This window comes from Lontra canadensis, unplaced genomic scaffold (assembly GCF_010015895.1).
Source record: "Lontra canadensis isolate GAN:19392208 unplaced genomic scaffold, GSC_riverotter_1.0 scaffold30, whole genome shotgun sequence".
In the NCBI taxonomy this organism is placed as follows: domain Eukaryota; kingdom Metazoa; phylum Chordata; class Mammalia; order Carnivora; family Mustelidae; genus Lontra; species Lontra canadensis.
This window is the reverse complement of record NW_022631024.1, coordinates 16160117-16175731: the sequence shown is the minus strand read 5'-3', so window position 1 is coordinate 16175731 and position 15615 is coordinate 16160117. Positions and strand designations below refer to the sequence as shown.

Here is a 15615-nt window from a genome sequence, read left to right as displayed (position 1 = left end):
AGTATTCCTCTCACAAAGCAGGTCAAGAGATACTGTGTATGGTGACACCATAAGAAATGAAAGTAAAGAACATTACTTATAGATACAAAGGAAACCAACAGAAGGAACTACAACAGTGCTAGAACCCCTCTGAGAGGAAAGATGAGGATTTAAGGGCCATTATGTGAGCTATATTCTCACCTGCCACAACAGGTAATAAGGTCTAAAATCAATAATCACTAACTAGGGACGAAGCAGACTATTTTTTTTAAGAGGTGCAGAGAGGAAGAGGGAATCTTAAGCAGACTCCAGGCCCAGCTCAGAGCTTTGCATGGGGCGTGATCTCACAACCCTAAGATCATGACGTGAGCCAAAATTAAGAGTCGGGCGCCTGGCCGGCTCAGTGGGTTAAAGCCTCTGCCATCGGCACAGGTCGTGATGCCAGGGTCCTGGGATTGAGCCCCACATCAGGCTCTCTGCTCAGCGGGGAGCCTGCTTCCCTTCCTCTCTGCCTGCCTCTCTGCCTACTTGTGATCTCTGTCAGATAAATAAATAAAATCTTAAAAAAAAAAAAAATTAAGACTCAGACACTTAACCAACTGAGAGGTAAGGACGTAATCTCGAAAAGTAAAAATTTATGGGGCGCCTGGGTGGCTCACTCGGTTAAGCATCTGCCTTTGGCTCAGGTCATGATCCCAGAATCCTGGGATGGAGCCCCGCATGGGGTTCCCTGCTCAGTGGGGAGCCTGTTTCTCCCTTTCCTTCTGCCCTTCCCCCCACTCACACCCTACTCATGCTTCCTCCCCCTCTCTCTCATGTTCTCTCTCTCAAATAAATAAAATCTTAAAAAAAAAAAAAAAAGTAAAAATTTACAAGTTAAAAAAGGTCCCCTCTAAATAGGTTTGGATAAGGATGAGATAGGGCAGGGGTAATATTTTCATTTATAAGCGCTTTCTATTACTGGATTTTTTTAGCCACATACATAAATCATCCTGATAGGAAACAAATATACAAGTATATTTTAAATGTGTCAGAACATAAAATAGTTGTGTTCTTAGAAAACCATTATTAAAGACAATCTAAAACTTCACATCAGACCGATGAACTCTAGCCTGTGACCCCAAAGTGGACCATCTTAGCCACTAAAAGAGCTAGGCACTTACAGCGGACTGCCTAGCCACCCAGAGAATGAGGGATAAATCCCGAACGGTTGGAGAGGCATAAGTCTCTCTGTGGGGGGTGCACACAATGTCTTTAAACTCAAGGCAGAGGTTTAAGAAGTTTCCTGGGACACCTGGGTGGGGTAGTCAGTTACACACCTGACTCTCAGTTTCGGCTCAGGTCACGATCTTGGGATTGTGGGACGGAACCCTGCATTGGGCTCTGCACTCAGTGCTGAGTCTGCCTGAGTTTCTTCCTCTGTCCCTCCCCCCTGCACTAATGCACATGCTCTCTAAGATAAATAAATAAATCTTAAAGAAGAAAAAAAAAAGGAAGAAAAACTTCCCTTTTACCACATCCTTCTGTGTTCACTCTGCATAACCTACCCGGGTTTAGGATGGCTTACCACAATCACCTCAGCCCGACTCCAGTCTGCAAGGAGGACAGAGTGAGAGCAAGGAGGCGGCACTTACACACACAAGTGCTTTTAGCTCTCTGGTGGTTTTTCAAAGTGAGCTACAACGTACTGCTGCTGAGTCACAATTTGGTACGATCTGCATGTTTCTCTCCATTAATCAAGGATGGGTTAGAGGTGACTGACCAGAGGGGCAGGTTCAAGCAACAGGAAGAAAATAAAGATGGTAAAACAGAACAAGGCAAAAAAACCCTCCTATACACCCAGATGCGCTCCTGGGAGAAGGTGATTATGTGGTAAGTTTTTCCACAGATTGTGAGTGGATCTGGAAAGGACAGAAGGGTTTTTTATGACAGTGCAGCAGCTGCTGGGTCGGAAACCCACATCTGTCCAACGGGATATCCAAGCCGCCTGGCCCAAGGCCTTCTTGTCACATCGGCCAAGTGTCAGCTTTGTTCTCACACGGAAACTCATCCAAACGGAGCAGGCATCATCTAAGCCTTCTCCATGAGTTAACTCCCCCCAGAATCTTTCTCAGAAAAGTACCCCAGAAAAGCGACCAAAGAGTGAAATTTACCTGATCTGCCTGTCGAGCAAGGATACTGACTTCTGTTGAAGCCGCAGACGCAGCCAGCACTAAATCCCTTCAAGGAAGAAAAATGGAAGACCGTTAAATTGAAGGTCAGAGACATGACAAGATCAAGTCAGAATTTCCAATAATCTACTACCCTGTTAACAGAATAATCTGGTGAATTTTCAGAAAAAAAGCTTTGCTTCTAGCTATCTATCTATCAAGGGAAAGCTTTCACTCTCAGAGGAAAACTTTTTTTTTTTATTAACATGTAATGTGTTATTTGCTCCAGGGGTACAGGTCTGTGAATCATCAGGCTTACACACTTCATAGCACTCCCCATAGCACATTCCCTCCCCAATGTCCATCACCCAGCCACCCTCTCCACACCCCCTCCACTCCCCAGCAACCCTCAGTTTGTTTCATGAGATTAAGTCTCTTATGGTTTGTCTCCCTCCCGATCCTATCTTGCTTCATTTTTTCCCTCCCTATCCCCTATGATCACTTGCCCTGCCTCTGTCAGAGAAAAAAACTTTAATATGTTCCGTAAATATCAATATTGTCCTAAGTCTTCACTGGGGTTATTGACAAAAGAGGGTTTTTAAGATTATTAAGTATTTGATCTAGGTAATTTAAGATTGGGAAAACGGAATTAGTCAGAGAGGAGTTATCCAGCGTCAGAGGAAAATATGTTCAAGGGCATCTCAATTCTCCGTTCTCCTTTCCTACAGAAAAGAATTTTAGGGGTGCCTGAGTGGCTCAGTCAATTGGGTGTGTGCCTCTGGCTCAGGTCATGATCCTGGGGTCCTGGGATCAAGTCCCACAGCCTGCTTCTCCCACTCCCTCTGCTCCCCTACTCCTGCTCTCTTGCTCCTTCTGTCTCAAATAAGTAAACAAAATCTTAAAGAAGAAAAGAAACAAATTGTGAAGTTGGAACACAGCACTGTGGGTGGGACCCGACAGAGAGGGGAGGTGGCCCTGCTGGCTCCCAGCTCACCACTCTTCGATGTGGCTGAGGTAGTAATGGTGCTGCCGCTCCGTGCAGCTGCCATAGCAGGGCTCCATGAAGTTCACAAAGATCTCTGGGTGCTTTTCTTCTTTTTTCTACAACAAACAGAAGGAGAACACACAAAAAAATCCCACGTGCAATTTTTCTTTAATGCTACACAGATAAGGATCTCAAAAAAGAAAACCATTTATGTTTTACGAGAAAATTCCCTCAAAAACCTACATCTGAACACACAACACACTAGAAAGGCAGAGGTGAGTAGCTGGGCAACTTGAATGCTGGCCACTGACCGAACTGGACTCCAACTGCTTTGTCACTTTCTGGCCGTGGGACCAGCACGGACAGATTGCTCAGCCTGTCTGATACAGTTTTCTCACGTCTGTGGTGGGCCTGCTGAACTACTCCACAGGCTGTCTTAAGTGTGGAACAAAATGATACACGTAAAGCCTCTAGCCCAAGACACAGAACCTAAGAAAGAGTCCAGAAATGCCAGAGCTAATATTATCCCTGAGAATAGGAAATTTTTATGAGCTCTTGAAATAAGGACCGCAATAAACATTATTTTGAAAGTTCAACATAATCAGGAACCCAAGACTTAAAAAAAACAAGGCCCTTTTCTACATGTCACTGGCAAAGATTAAAAATGGTACCACTGCATCTCGACACATTTGTGGGGCAACTGCTGGTGGGAGATGTATAAACAGCCACAACTTTTGTAAAAGACGCTTTGGCAAAGCTCAGCATCTACCACTCAACCAAACTCATTCCTAGGTATTTATCCTAAAAAATAAACATAACTGCATAAAATGCACATAAAAGAACACATCGTGGTATTCCTTAGAACAGGAGAACACTGATAACAACGTGAGCATCCAACAGTGAAGGAACCAAGTCAAGGATCTGTCCAAAAAGCCAGATACAGATTGTATTCTCCGACTTAGAAAGATGCTTACAATTTCCCACTAAGTAAAACAAGGTTGCAAGACAGAATAACTGTGGAACTCCTACTTTTGTTACATTTACACATTTGTTTATGTATTTTCTAAATGTTTTTTTGGACCTTGAGAGCCAGTAGTGATTTGAAAATACAAGCTCTACCTCATCTGTTTTTTTTTTTTTAAATGCTGCTGCAATTTAGTAACATTTCGTAGATCTTGTTACTAATGTTCTTCCCAGTTTCCAAAATGACTCATTCATTTCAAAATGACTTAGGTCATTCTACTCTGCTCCAACGGCTCTTTGAGCACCCAATGCACACCTCACCTCTGTCATCCGTCACTTATCATCTGCCCCGTACCCTTCGCCGTTTCCTCCATCGCCCTTCTCATTCCTTGATCTATACTTATTTGCTGACTAGCACACTCATCAGAATGTCGGACCCACAAAAGCAAGGACTCTGCCGTGGTCACCACTGTATAAAGCAATGCCTGGCACGCTGCAGGCATCTGATAAACATCAGATAAACATAAATAAGTGAGAGAATTTTAAAAATCAAGGTGTTGGAGCACCTGGGTGGCTCAGTCAATTGAGTGTCTGCCTTCGGCTCAGGTCATGATCCCAGGGTCCTGGCACTGAGCCCCACATTGGGCTCCCTGTTCAGCAGGGAGTCTGTTTCTCCCTTGCCTTCTGCCACTCCCCCTCACTCGTGTTCTCTTTCACTCACTCTACTCTCACTCCCAGATAAAAAAATTTTTTAAAAATCTTTAAAAAAAAAAAAAAAAAACAAGGTGTTTTCTTGCTTTCCTAAAATCTATCAGGTTAACATCTACCAGGACTCCCAGCTTCCAGCATAAGCAAAAGTTAACTTTTAGGATTATTTTCACCTTATGACTAAACAGGAGACCATGCTGTAAGCAGACACCATAATTTTGGCCCCCAGGCCAATGGTACAGCATTTAAGTTTTACACTTGAAGTTGTACTAACCCTACCAGCAAAAAAAGGAAACTGAACCCAAAGCCTTGAACTTTATTAGAGGACCTCTATGATTCTCAAAGGACAAAAATGTCCCTTTCATACACATACCGGGAGGAGAGCCATCACCACATCTGGAGAAGTTTCCAAGGTCCCATCTGCAGCAGCATATACGATTGTGAAGACATAAGTGCCAATCCACAATACATCCAGAACTGAAACACACAAACTCTGATAAAGTATATGTTTGGAGTAACTCCTTTATGCTAAAAAATGAACAGCCCATGGATAAAAAAACCAGAGTGCTGTAGTTTTAACAAAGGTCCAGATTTCACTGACTAAACACAATTCACAAATACAAAGAATTCAAGAAGCCCAAATTCCTCCCAAAGTGGTATGTTTTTTTCTGGCGGATTACAACGAGGGCAAATTTTGAACAAATCATAATAAAAAAATCAGGATCCATTTACTGTTATTTACCACAAGACAGAGGTGTCTAACAGAGGATGACTGTTAACGCTGAATTAATTAGCTAACTGTAATAATGGAAGTGTTAACGCAGCAGGTGCTAACAGTTTCCTGAATGGGCATGTAGCCGCATCACACGATGTGAAATTTCTGCAATACTGTCACCGCATTAGAGGTCGACTCAGTAAGAAAAGCAGATGGGTTACCTCTGACAGGATGATCTGACTCATAAAATGGTGGGCAAGGGATGACTTTTTTTTCCTGCAAAGTCTGAAAGAGATAGGGGGGGTGGGGAGTGTCAAATAAATAAACCTGAACCAATGAAATTCTGCCAAACCCAGCATGTTCCCTCCAGAAACCACTGTGTTTCATCTTCCCAGCCAGGAGAGACTGAACACAGGGAAGAGTGAATGACTACATCCAGGATCCCGCCCTTCTGAAATCTTCCACAAATGCGTTCAGGCGTAGAGAGAGAGGATGCTCAAGCCAGTACTGTGTATCTTAGCAAAGCCACCCACACTGACACAGCCAGCCACCAGCACTGGAACAGAGAAGTAAGTTATGGTACATTCACACAGTGGACTACTATGCAGTCACTCAAAAGAATGAAGCGGTTCCATATATAATATATTGGAAAAAAGACCATCAAGTATGACGTTTAAGACAAAAAAGGACAAGAGAAAACCAATAAAATTAAGCCAATTATCTCCTGACAGGCTAATGCCCTAGAAGAATATGTACCAAATTTCATATAACCACTTTTTGCAATAACGAGAAATAAAACCTTAATGTCAAACGCACACCACTACATTCCCTGCTCTACACCCATAGAGAACGGTCTCTAGAGGAGGAATGCACAGCAGCACAGGCCTTGGTACTGGCTGTGGACCCTCCTTTCCGTCCAGGCTTGAATGAACACACATGGATTCTTTGCCAATTTATACTGAAGAATATCTGTGACTATTATCTCAAGAAGACCACCGGGAGAGGATGACAGAGTGACAGGAGCATCCACTGTCTTGGGGGCCTATAGTTGGAGAAACTCACCTTTCAGATGCGCTCAGCTAGCAGACAAACAGTAAGGCAGATGTTGTAACACATCCATACACAGACTATTTGCATAAGCATCCAGAAAAGTCTGGAGGCTGTCACTAAATAAAACACAGAGCGTTCCCCTGGAAGGACTATGGGACAGAAAAGAAGAGTTCCACCCTTTCCTGCATTTACTTGTTTACTGATGAATTTGTTGCAGTGAGCATAAATTATATCTAAACAGAAAAGAACACCAGTGAACCCCCAAACCATCCCCAAAAAACAGTGGGTAACTTAAGAAAAGGCCTGAAGTCCAAGGCAAGACTTACGGGAAGGTACTGGACCACAGTTCCATTCTGCTTCCCCACTGCCAGCTGCTTTCCTTTGGGGCTCCAGCACACTGAGCAAAGAAGAAAACGCTGCCAGTTAAGAACTGAAGAGAATGGAGCAAACCAGTGAGGTCTGTACTGAAACAGCCATAAAATCACCACTTCATGATCCTCTGTCAGTCCATGGAAGGCTGTAGGATCATCCTTACTTGGCAAAATTAAAAAAAATTTAAAAAAAAATCATTTTGACAATACAAACCAATTACGACTCATCACTAGGCCATTAAATCAACTTCTAAAAATGTTTTTTCAATGAGGTGTCGTCCAGAAAGCTGCAAAGTACAGAAAACTCTATAATCTTTAAAGAAGGAGAATAAAGGTTTTCAAGTATCAAGAAATCATTCTCTTACTCATACTCGAAATTTGTAGTGCTTTCCCCATGCTTTTCAGTGTACTCTCCACCGCCCTTGTGGATCCAGAAACAATCACTCTCAAAAACACATCTCTAAACCAGCTGTACCAAAAGATCTCTTTCCCCAGAAAACCCACACACATTCAAGTTAAATCATGTCTGCTGCAGGGCTTCAAACATTCACTACGGAAATAAACAATGCTCTCCCCTTCTACCAGACAACTACATATAAAACGAAAAACCCCATTTGCGTTTATTTCCAGGAATTAATTTTTAAGTAGATTACCATTACTGTATGTTATGGAGTGAAAGCCTTTATTACCCACCAGATGTTACTGCCACTGTGGAAGGGAGAGTCGCACACACTTTCACTGTTTCTGTGATTTGCAGGACAGCAATGCTGCCATCGGCCAGACAAACTGCCATCATGGAGGGAACAGTAGGGTTCCACTTCATATCGATCACCATGCCTCCTGCATCTTTCAAAAGCTTGTGATACGCAAATGGGCGTTTTTGCTGTTTGGCCTTTTAAAAAAATGTCCAGAAGCAAAAATAAATTGATAAATTAATAAACACATAGACATTTAATAGAGGAAAATCATCGAACGTGCAAGTTTTCTCAAATTACAGTTCACTTTTCTCCATGACCAAAAATAAATGAGCTCTACACAACAGTCTATTTGCTGTAGACGATTTCAACACAACTCTGAAAAATGGCAATCAATTATTTGAGCACACTGGAGGGACTCCCAGCAGGGGAATACACAAATGCAAATTAATCAGTAAAGAGCAAATATAACATTAAAATCTTGGCTCTGCTTCTTAATAGTGTTGGGTCCTTGGATGTTTAAATTCTTTGGGCCTGTCTCTCCATCTATAAAATGAAGATAATAGCACGTTTGTGAGGCCATGATACGTATGAGTGAGGACAAGGCATATAAAGTGCAGGGCCTGGCAGACAGTCAGTATAAAGACTCAAATTAGTGATAGTTTTCATTATGAAACTGCTTAGAATGGAAGACTACTACCAGAAGTGGTCAGAGACCCAGGATGTAGGACTCCAACGGTCAACCCAGGAAATTCTAGGTTATGATTCAATACCAGAAGATCTTTTTAGGTCTCATGTTGACATTACAGTTTGCCGGTACGTTACCTCATTTGAAAATGTGCGAACATCAAAAAAAGCGATAATGGAACCATATTCACTGGACATCATGCACACGGAGAGTGTGAGGTTATCACAGCTCAGGGCCAGGTGGTGTATCGGGAATTTCATAGGAACCAGCAAGCTTTGAACTTTATCAACTAAGAAAACATAAAAAAAGACAAAGCAGAAGCATAAGCCACAAACCCTTTACCCAGGTCTGTGTGAAACAATTTTCACATCTAGGTAAACATACGAGCACACTTTGATACCTGCTCATGCAGCTAAATCTTAGCTTTCTTACAGATGGACAGTGACGCATTAAATTTCCCAGACTCTTCCCCGTATGACCTATGCAAACTGGGGCTGCTGCCCTAGTTAACAATAACATCCTGTACCCATATTTTTGCAACGACGTTTCCTCTGTGTTTGGATGATACTACTGTGCAAACTAGAACGCCAGGCAACAAAACCCTTCTCCTAGGCATCTCGAACCCAGGTTCAACTGAGCACAAATAAAAGCATGGTAGAACGGTCAATTCTTCTTCCCTCTGGGTTCAGAGGAACAACTCATCAAAGGACCAAAGAGAACAACCAGAAAGGCTTCCAGCATCCTACCTGGAACTTATTCTTCTGGGGGATCAACGGGAAGAGTAACAGCAGTTTTAATTTATATACTAAAATGATTTCTGCGAAAGGACACCACATTAGCACTTCACTACACTGCTCTCTCTACCGTGCAACAAAATTAAGTAACGTACTTATCTTATTGGGATCGTCACCAGGTTTATTTTGAATCAGAAGATTTTTCGTAGGAAAAATCTGCAACCCACTGGCTCCACCAGCAAAGACCAGGCCGTATTTGTTGGACACGGCAAGCAGACTCGAGCGTTCCTTGGGCAACTCCTCAGGCGAGTCAAAGATTCTCACCTTCTTCAGTGCTCTAAACTGAAAATCCTGTTGAGGGAAGAAACCAAGATCAATTCAGGGAAAAGAGGAAATTAAATCATGTCTGTCATTATATTCCAAAAGACCTAATTCCAGTATAACAAAATGAATATTACCCTGAGACCAAGGGATGTGTGGCTCAGTGGTTTTTAAGCTTCCTGTGCCCACTGTGGTACCTGGCATAGGGCTTATTAATGTCGACTGAATGAAATAAAGTTTTAAAACTTCTTTTGTGAAGTCTTCCTTAACTAATCCAGCTCACACTGATCTTTCCTTTTCTGAACTCCTACTTTATTATCCTAACCACCACATGTGCTGCACATTCTAATTCATAATCTTGTCCTATTTCATGGTATTTCACCCTATTTTCTGGGTCATGTGACCCAGAGTGGTGCTTAATAACTGTGGTTAATGGGGTGCCTAGGTGGCTCAGTTGTTAAGTGTCTGCCTTTAACTTGGGTCGTGGTCCCAGGGTCCTAGGATCAAGCCCCATATCGGGCTCCCTGCTCGGCGAGGCTGCTTCTCTCTCCCTCTGCCTGCTGCTCCCCTTGCTGGGATCTGTCCAATAAATAAATACAATCCTTAAAAAAACAAACAAACTTTTGTTAAATATTGAAAGCATCACCCAAATACACTGTTAGCCTGGACTTCCAGTGCAGTACTCAACAAATCTATGTATATATTCATGGAAATAATGATCCCAGGATAATAACCAAATCCCAAGAACTGGCTTAGGTGCATTAAATACTAAACAAAATTCCATCACAGAAAAGGGCAGGTATAGTCAATCTCTTAATATTCCAGACCTGTAAACATACCTAGATGGTATGAGGACATCTAAACACAAGTCCAAAGCCCTAGGCTCTAAGTCCAGGGATGGCTTGACACGTCCACCTCTGTAGCCTCACAACACTCTGCTTCCTCCCATGAGTGCACCATTACCTCTGCAACATCCAGGGCCACCTCAATCCCAGACCTGTTTTTTTCAACATTCATGCTCCTTAGCACTTTGGGACCTGGGAGCCTTTCCCAACCTCCAGTCAATGCCTGACTCACCCAGTCTTCCACAAATATATCTATATGCTTTCAAAGACAATTTTCAGTGTGTACCACCTCTTAGTAAGAATTCCCTAAGTTTGGAGTGCCTGGGTGGCTCAGTAGGTTAAGCCTCTGCCTTCAGCTCGGGGCTGAAGGATCTCAGGGTCCTGGGATCGAGCCCCACATTGGGCTCTTTGCTCAGCAGGAAGCCTGCTTCCCCCTCTTTCTCTGCCTGCCTCTCTGCCTACTTGTGATCTCTCTCTATCAAATAAATAAATAAAATATATATTTAAAAAAAAAGAGGGACACCTGGGTGTCTCAGTGGGTTAAAGTCTCTGCCTTTGGCTTAGGTCATGATCCCAGGGTCCTGGGATCAAGCCCCACATCAGACTCTGCTCAGCAGGGAGCCTGCTTCCCCCTCTCTCTGCCTGCCTCTCTGCCTACTTGTGATCTCTATCAAATAAATAAATAAAATATTAAAAAAAAAAAAAAGAGGGACACCTGGGTGGCTCAGTGGGTTAAAGCCTCTGCCTTTGGCTTAGGTCATGATCCCAGGGTCCTGGGATCAAGCCCCACATCAGACTCTGCTCAGCAGGGAGCCTGCTTCCCCCTCTCTCTGCCTGCCTCTCTGCCTACTTGTGATCTCTCTCTGTTAAATAAATAAATAAAATCTTAAAAAAAAATTCCCCAAGTTTACCAATCACTGTATTAAATTGTACCATAAATGGCTGATTCTATTCTTCAATTCCAAATCTATCTTAAGTCAAGGTTTTGGTAAAAAAAGAAGGTGAATTCCCTTTTGCTTACATTCCAAAAGGGTAAAAGCCAAAGACAGCCTTTCTCAACTTTCATTTTTGTACACTTGTGGTGTTCCACACAGGATCCCTAACACACCCCACGTACTAATTTCCTTAGATTTGGTGTTTTACACGTAAGTGCTAAAAGATGAACTGAAATACTCTTTTTTTTTTTTTTTTAAAATACTCTTCTTAATTCCAAATGAGTAATGCGACCAGAAACTCACAGCTTTCCAGATGAGACCATACCGGAGTAGAATGAAATCTTCAGTATTTTTGGACTTCTCGTCCTGATAATCCTAAATACCCTATTTGGGTCGCGGACACAAGGGTGTGAAGAGACACTGGGATGAACAGGCCCAGGAAAGCATTTCTTTCTGTTATAATCAGTAACTCAAAGGGAGGCTGTCATCGTCCAAGTCTGTGGTTCTGAAACCTTTTTCTCCTTCTGCCCCAGCATAGCTGAGAAACGGGCACGCTCTCATTGGTTGGCTCACCACTCCCACCCCGCTCGCGACCAGTCATTCTCAACAAAGAAGAATCACTACTCTAAATATGGGATGGATTACTACTCCTTAAAGGCACCTCAGTGACGGGTTCAATCGCCTAAAAGCTTCCGGAAACTCACTCGTAACCGTCACCTGGATCACCTGCCCCTCTCTTCAGTTTCCCGACCGTACCCTGATTCCCAGTACCAAAGCAGTCCTCCTATTCCGTTCTACTACAGGTTTTGTAGAACGGGTGATGAACCCTGGCTCTGCGTCAAGCACGCCTGGACCGATTTACAGAGGTAGTGCAGTGAGTGCCCAAGAGAGGGTCTTTAAAAAACCACCTAGATTTCAGCCCCTTTATCGGACGTGACGTTGGGTAAGCTACTTTCCCAGCCTCGCCGTGCTCCCCTTTATGAACAACTACTCATACGGCCGCTGTGATGAGTACCACAATGTCTGGCACACACTGAACGCTCAATAAACAGTCATTAATACCACGACTCCGACCGCCACATGAAAGTAACTAGGGTAACTCAAGCGGCGCGCACAAGACCAGGAAGGGACGGAGAAACTGCATTCGGCGGGGCTATCGCGCCGGCCGCACGGCAGAGTACAGCAGTCGCGCCGGCGAGAACTCTGAACGCGGCAAACTGTTCAAGCAGGAGGCGGGAAGCGGGTAGCCGGCCCCCGCGCTGCGCCGTTCAGCGGGGTTCCAAGGCAACGCCGGGCCTAAGGAAGGGAGGGAGGCCCCGGCCAGTCTCTGACCTTCATCTCCCGCTCGGGGATCATGGCATCCATCTCGTCTCCCATCCCGTTACCCTCAGTTGGTCGAAGCAGCCGCCGCCGCCCGCGCGCGGCCTTGCCCACACGGCCCAGGCCGCTCTGAGGCCAACTTCCTTTCCTCACCGAGGGCGGCGCGCAGCAGGCCCCGCATTTCCGGCGCGCTTTGGTGACGTCGCGCGCCCCGGGCCGCCTTGCGGACCGAGGAGGCTGAGCGACCCACTGAAGTCGCGCGCTCTCCAGGCCTCTGCTTCCCATTGGCCAGGGGGCTGGGGGAGGCGGGCGTAGCCCCGGGCCGATGCGCCTGCGCCCTGAAGCGCCGAGGTCCCGCCCACTTTGTGTGATTAGTGGTCAGGCACCCCGCTCGGTTGCTCTGCGCTCCTTGTGGCGCTGAGTCCTCGCAGTTACAGTGGAGCGCACGTGGTTATTAACAGTCCCGGAAGGAGAGGAGTTAGGAACCTGACCAACATCTCCGGGGCGCAGCTCTTGAGAGAGGCTTTGGACGGGGGGGCGAGGAGGAACAGAGGTTCCGAAAGTGGGTGGATGGGGGGCCTCGGGAGCCTCTTCGCTCTAAGCGCGGGGGTCCAAAGGGCAGGGCAACGGGTACCAAACATCACCTTTGTCTACTGCTTTCAGGGTAATCATTTCCCGAGCAAGAGCCCGGGCACTGTGCAAAACACTTCACACGCGTTAAGCTCCAACGCATCCTAGTTGCCGAGGGGTTTATCGTTGCCATTTAACTGATGAGAAATCAAGAAAATTCCCCAGTGCCCCGCATTCGCAAAGTGTTGGCGAAGGCGGGGTTAGAATTCAGCTTGTCCGGATATGCTGATTGACGACAGTCCACCGTACAGGTGTTCGTGTTGGGATTATAAGTGCTCTAGGACAGAAATTCATCTGGAGCCTGTGGGTTAACTGGAGGGCGGGGGGGCCTTCTGCCTTTAACTGTTTGGTTTTCAGCAAATTGCCTATCTGTTCCAAGACTGCTTCTCATTTTTATTTTTTTAAGATTTTATTTATTTGAGAGAGAGAGCATGATGGGGGTGGGGTGGAGAAGCAAACTCCCCACGGACGTGGGCTCCCTACTTGGACCCCGAGATCATAACCTGAGCCGAAGGCAGCCCCTTAACAACGAAGCCACCCAGGCGCCCCCCTGCTTCTCATTTTGAAAATAAGGTAACATAATAGTATCAGCCTCATAGGGTGTTGTGAGGAGTAAATGAAGTTTAACAGAGCCTGGCACATAGGACACCTTCCTTTAGAGCTGTTACTATATTAGCTATCTTTTCTGAATTTGCTGAGCCCAGGAACTGTCCCCAAAACACACAAGTCAAGACACTGATGTTTGTCTGTTTTATTTCTATCTATAGAGATGATATCTGGTGCCACACACACTCATTCTCACACACGCACACACATGCACACCACACACACACACACTTCATCCACCTGAATGTGCCCGGTAGACTCCTTCCTTTTGTCACAGGGACAAAGCCATACCTGGCAGTCCCTGAATTGCTGGTTACATTGGTTAGATTTGGTCTTTCAGAAAGAAGACAGCTGAAGTTCGAAGAAGCTGAGCCCTTAGCCATAGAATTAAGTCCCAGAGCCAATAGCCACAATCTGAAATACACAAATCTACAAATCCCCTTTCCAGGGACCACTTTTGAGCCCCTCTCACTTCAGGAATTGAGTTCTAGTAAATGGTGGAGGAACTGGTGGTGTTTACCAGGACACCCCTTCCAATGAAAGAACTCTTTCCTGCCCTTTCCAGAAGCCGGGGACACACCCATTAAAGTGTCCCCCTCCCTTAAAGGAGGCTTCCTGCAGTCTTGCAAACTGTGGAACCCATTGAAATAAGCCTGGTTGCTTCTGCCCTCCTCTCCAGAAGAACAGGTACACTGACTATAACGGGTCGTTAAGGAAAGTATCACCTTGCTCAAAGGTCTCAGTCTGTCCCAGAGAAGAGAGGCCAATGCGGAGGTGTAGGGACAGGCAGTGGTTCATCTAATGATCTGGGGGGAGGAGAACACAGAGGAGGTGCTGGGGTGAGATTTTTCATTTACAGGGAGAACAGATTTGTTGGGGTTTAAACTTCAACTAGGCTTGTGCATTTGAAGCAGCTCCTTAAGCTGAAGGTCAGCCAGTTATGGCCAAATAATCCTGTTCCTGAACTGGTTGAGACCGACCAGTGGATTAACCCAACCTGGGCAATTCCCCAGCCCCTACCTGTTCCACTCCCTCAAGCTGCTGCAAGGGCAGCTCCTCAGGTCCCTGATTATGGGTCACTAAGGAGCCGCAGGGAGGCCACACCGACTCCCACCTCCAACAGCACCCTGACATTTCCACTTAAAGTTTGGCGAGGGCTTCTCCAAGACCTTTGCTCAGTCTTGGGCCCAGGATTGCAGTAAAGTCACCCCGCAGTCCCCTCTCTCCGTAACATTCATCTCACAGGTCATTGCCTGATTCTGACTTCCCCCACTAAATTCCACAAGTTTGTCCATTTCACTACCTGGTTCTTAGCTCTTGGCCCAGAGCAGGTGCTTAATAAATAGATAAAAGGGATGAGTGCATCTAAGTCCTGAGTGGGCAGGGTAAGGGACTCCAGAACACAGATGGGGTCAAGGCTGGTGTCCCTGCTCAGCCAAGATGAGGCGGAATAGGACACCTTCCGGGGTGAGTTCTGAGAAGTGGCTTGGCAGAGAAGCTCTAGGGAAGGCAGAACTGCAGAGGGAACCGGGCCGGGCCCTTACCCCACTGTGGTGCTGACATGGAGACACTAGGAAGGCTGAGTCCTGGCCCAGGGCCTTCCCCAAGTATCTACCTAGGAGACTGCCCCTCCCCGGCCCAGCCCAGAGCAGAGATGAGGATGGGCACCGCATCCGAACAGGTGGGTTCCAGTCCAGACTTCTGTCTCCTGATTAACCCCTTGGCAAGGCACTTAATCCCTGTGAGCACCAGTTTTCCCACCTGTGAAATGAGACGATCGGTCTAGATAACCTACGGAGTGAACCAGGGCTCTCAAACCTTGGGAGTCCGTCACAAGGGACCCCAATCCAATCCCCAAGCTTGAGCTTTTGGGTGATTGGAAATGGAGAGATGGGTTAGAGGGCAAGGCACATGTCAGGA

At 45.6% G+C, this 15615-nt stretch overlaps 1 protein-coding gene across 4 annotated transcripts in view; it reads right to left on the bottom strand.

The window, feature by feature from the left end:
• The window catches only part of NUP214 (nucleoporin 214), a 98984-nt gene extending 86390 nt beyond the window's left edge, over positions 1-12594 (bottom strand). For all 4 annotated transcript variants that reach the window (XM_032866100.1, XM_032866102.1, XM_032866103.1 and 1 more), the window contains exons 1-9: positions 12472-12594; positions 9194-9389; positions 8442-8593; positions 7615-7813; positions 6877-6947; positions 5722-5785; positions 5159-5262; positions 3124-3230; positions 2133-2199 (exon numbers count right to left, since the gene is read on the bottom strand). In XM_032866100.1, the coding sequence (XP_032721991.1) occupies positions 2133-2199; positions 3124-3230; positions 5159-5262; positions 5722-5785; positions 6877-6947; positions 7615-7813; positions 8442-8593; positions 9194-9389; positions 12472-12516 (1005 nt within the window). In that variant the 5' untranslated portion in view covers positions 12517-12594. The remainder of the gene's footprint in view (positions 1-2132; positions 2200-3123; positions 3231-5158; positions 5263-5721; positions 5786-6876; positions 6948-7614; positions 7814-8441; positions 8594-9193; positions 9390-12471) is intronic.
• Positions 12595-15615: the final 3021 nt, after the last annotated feature.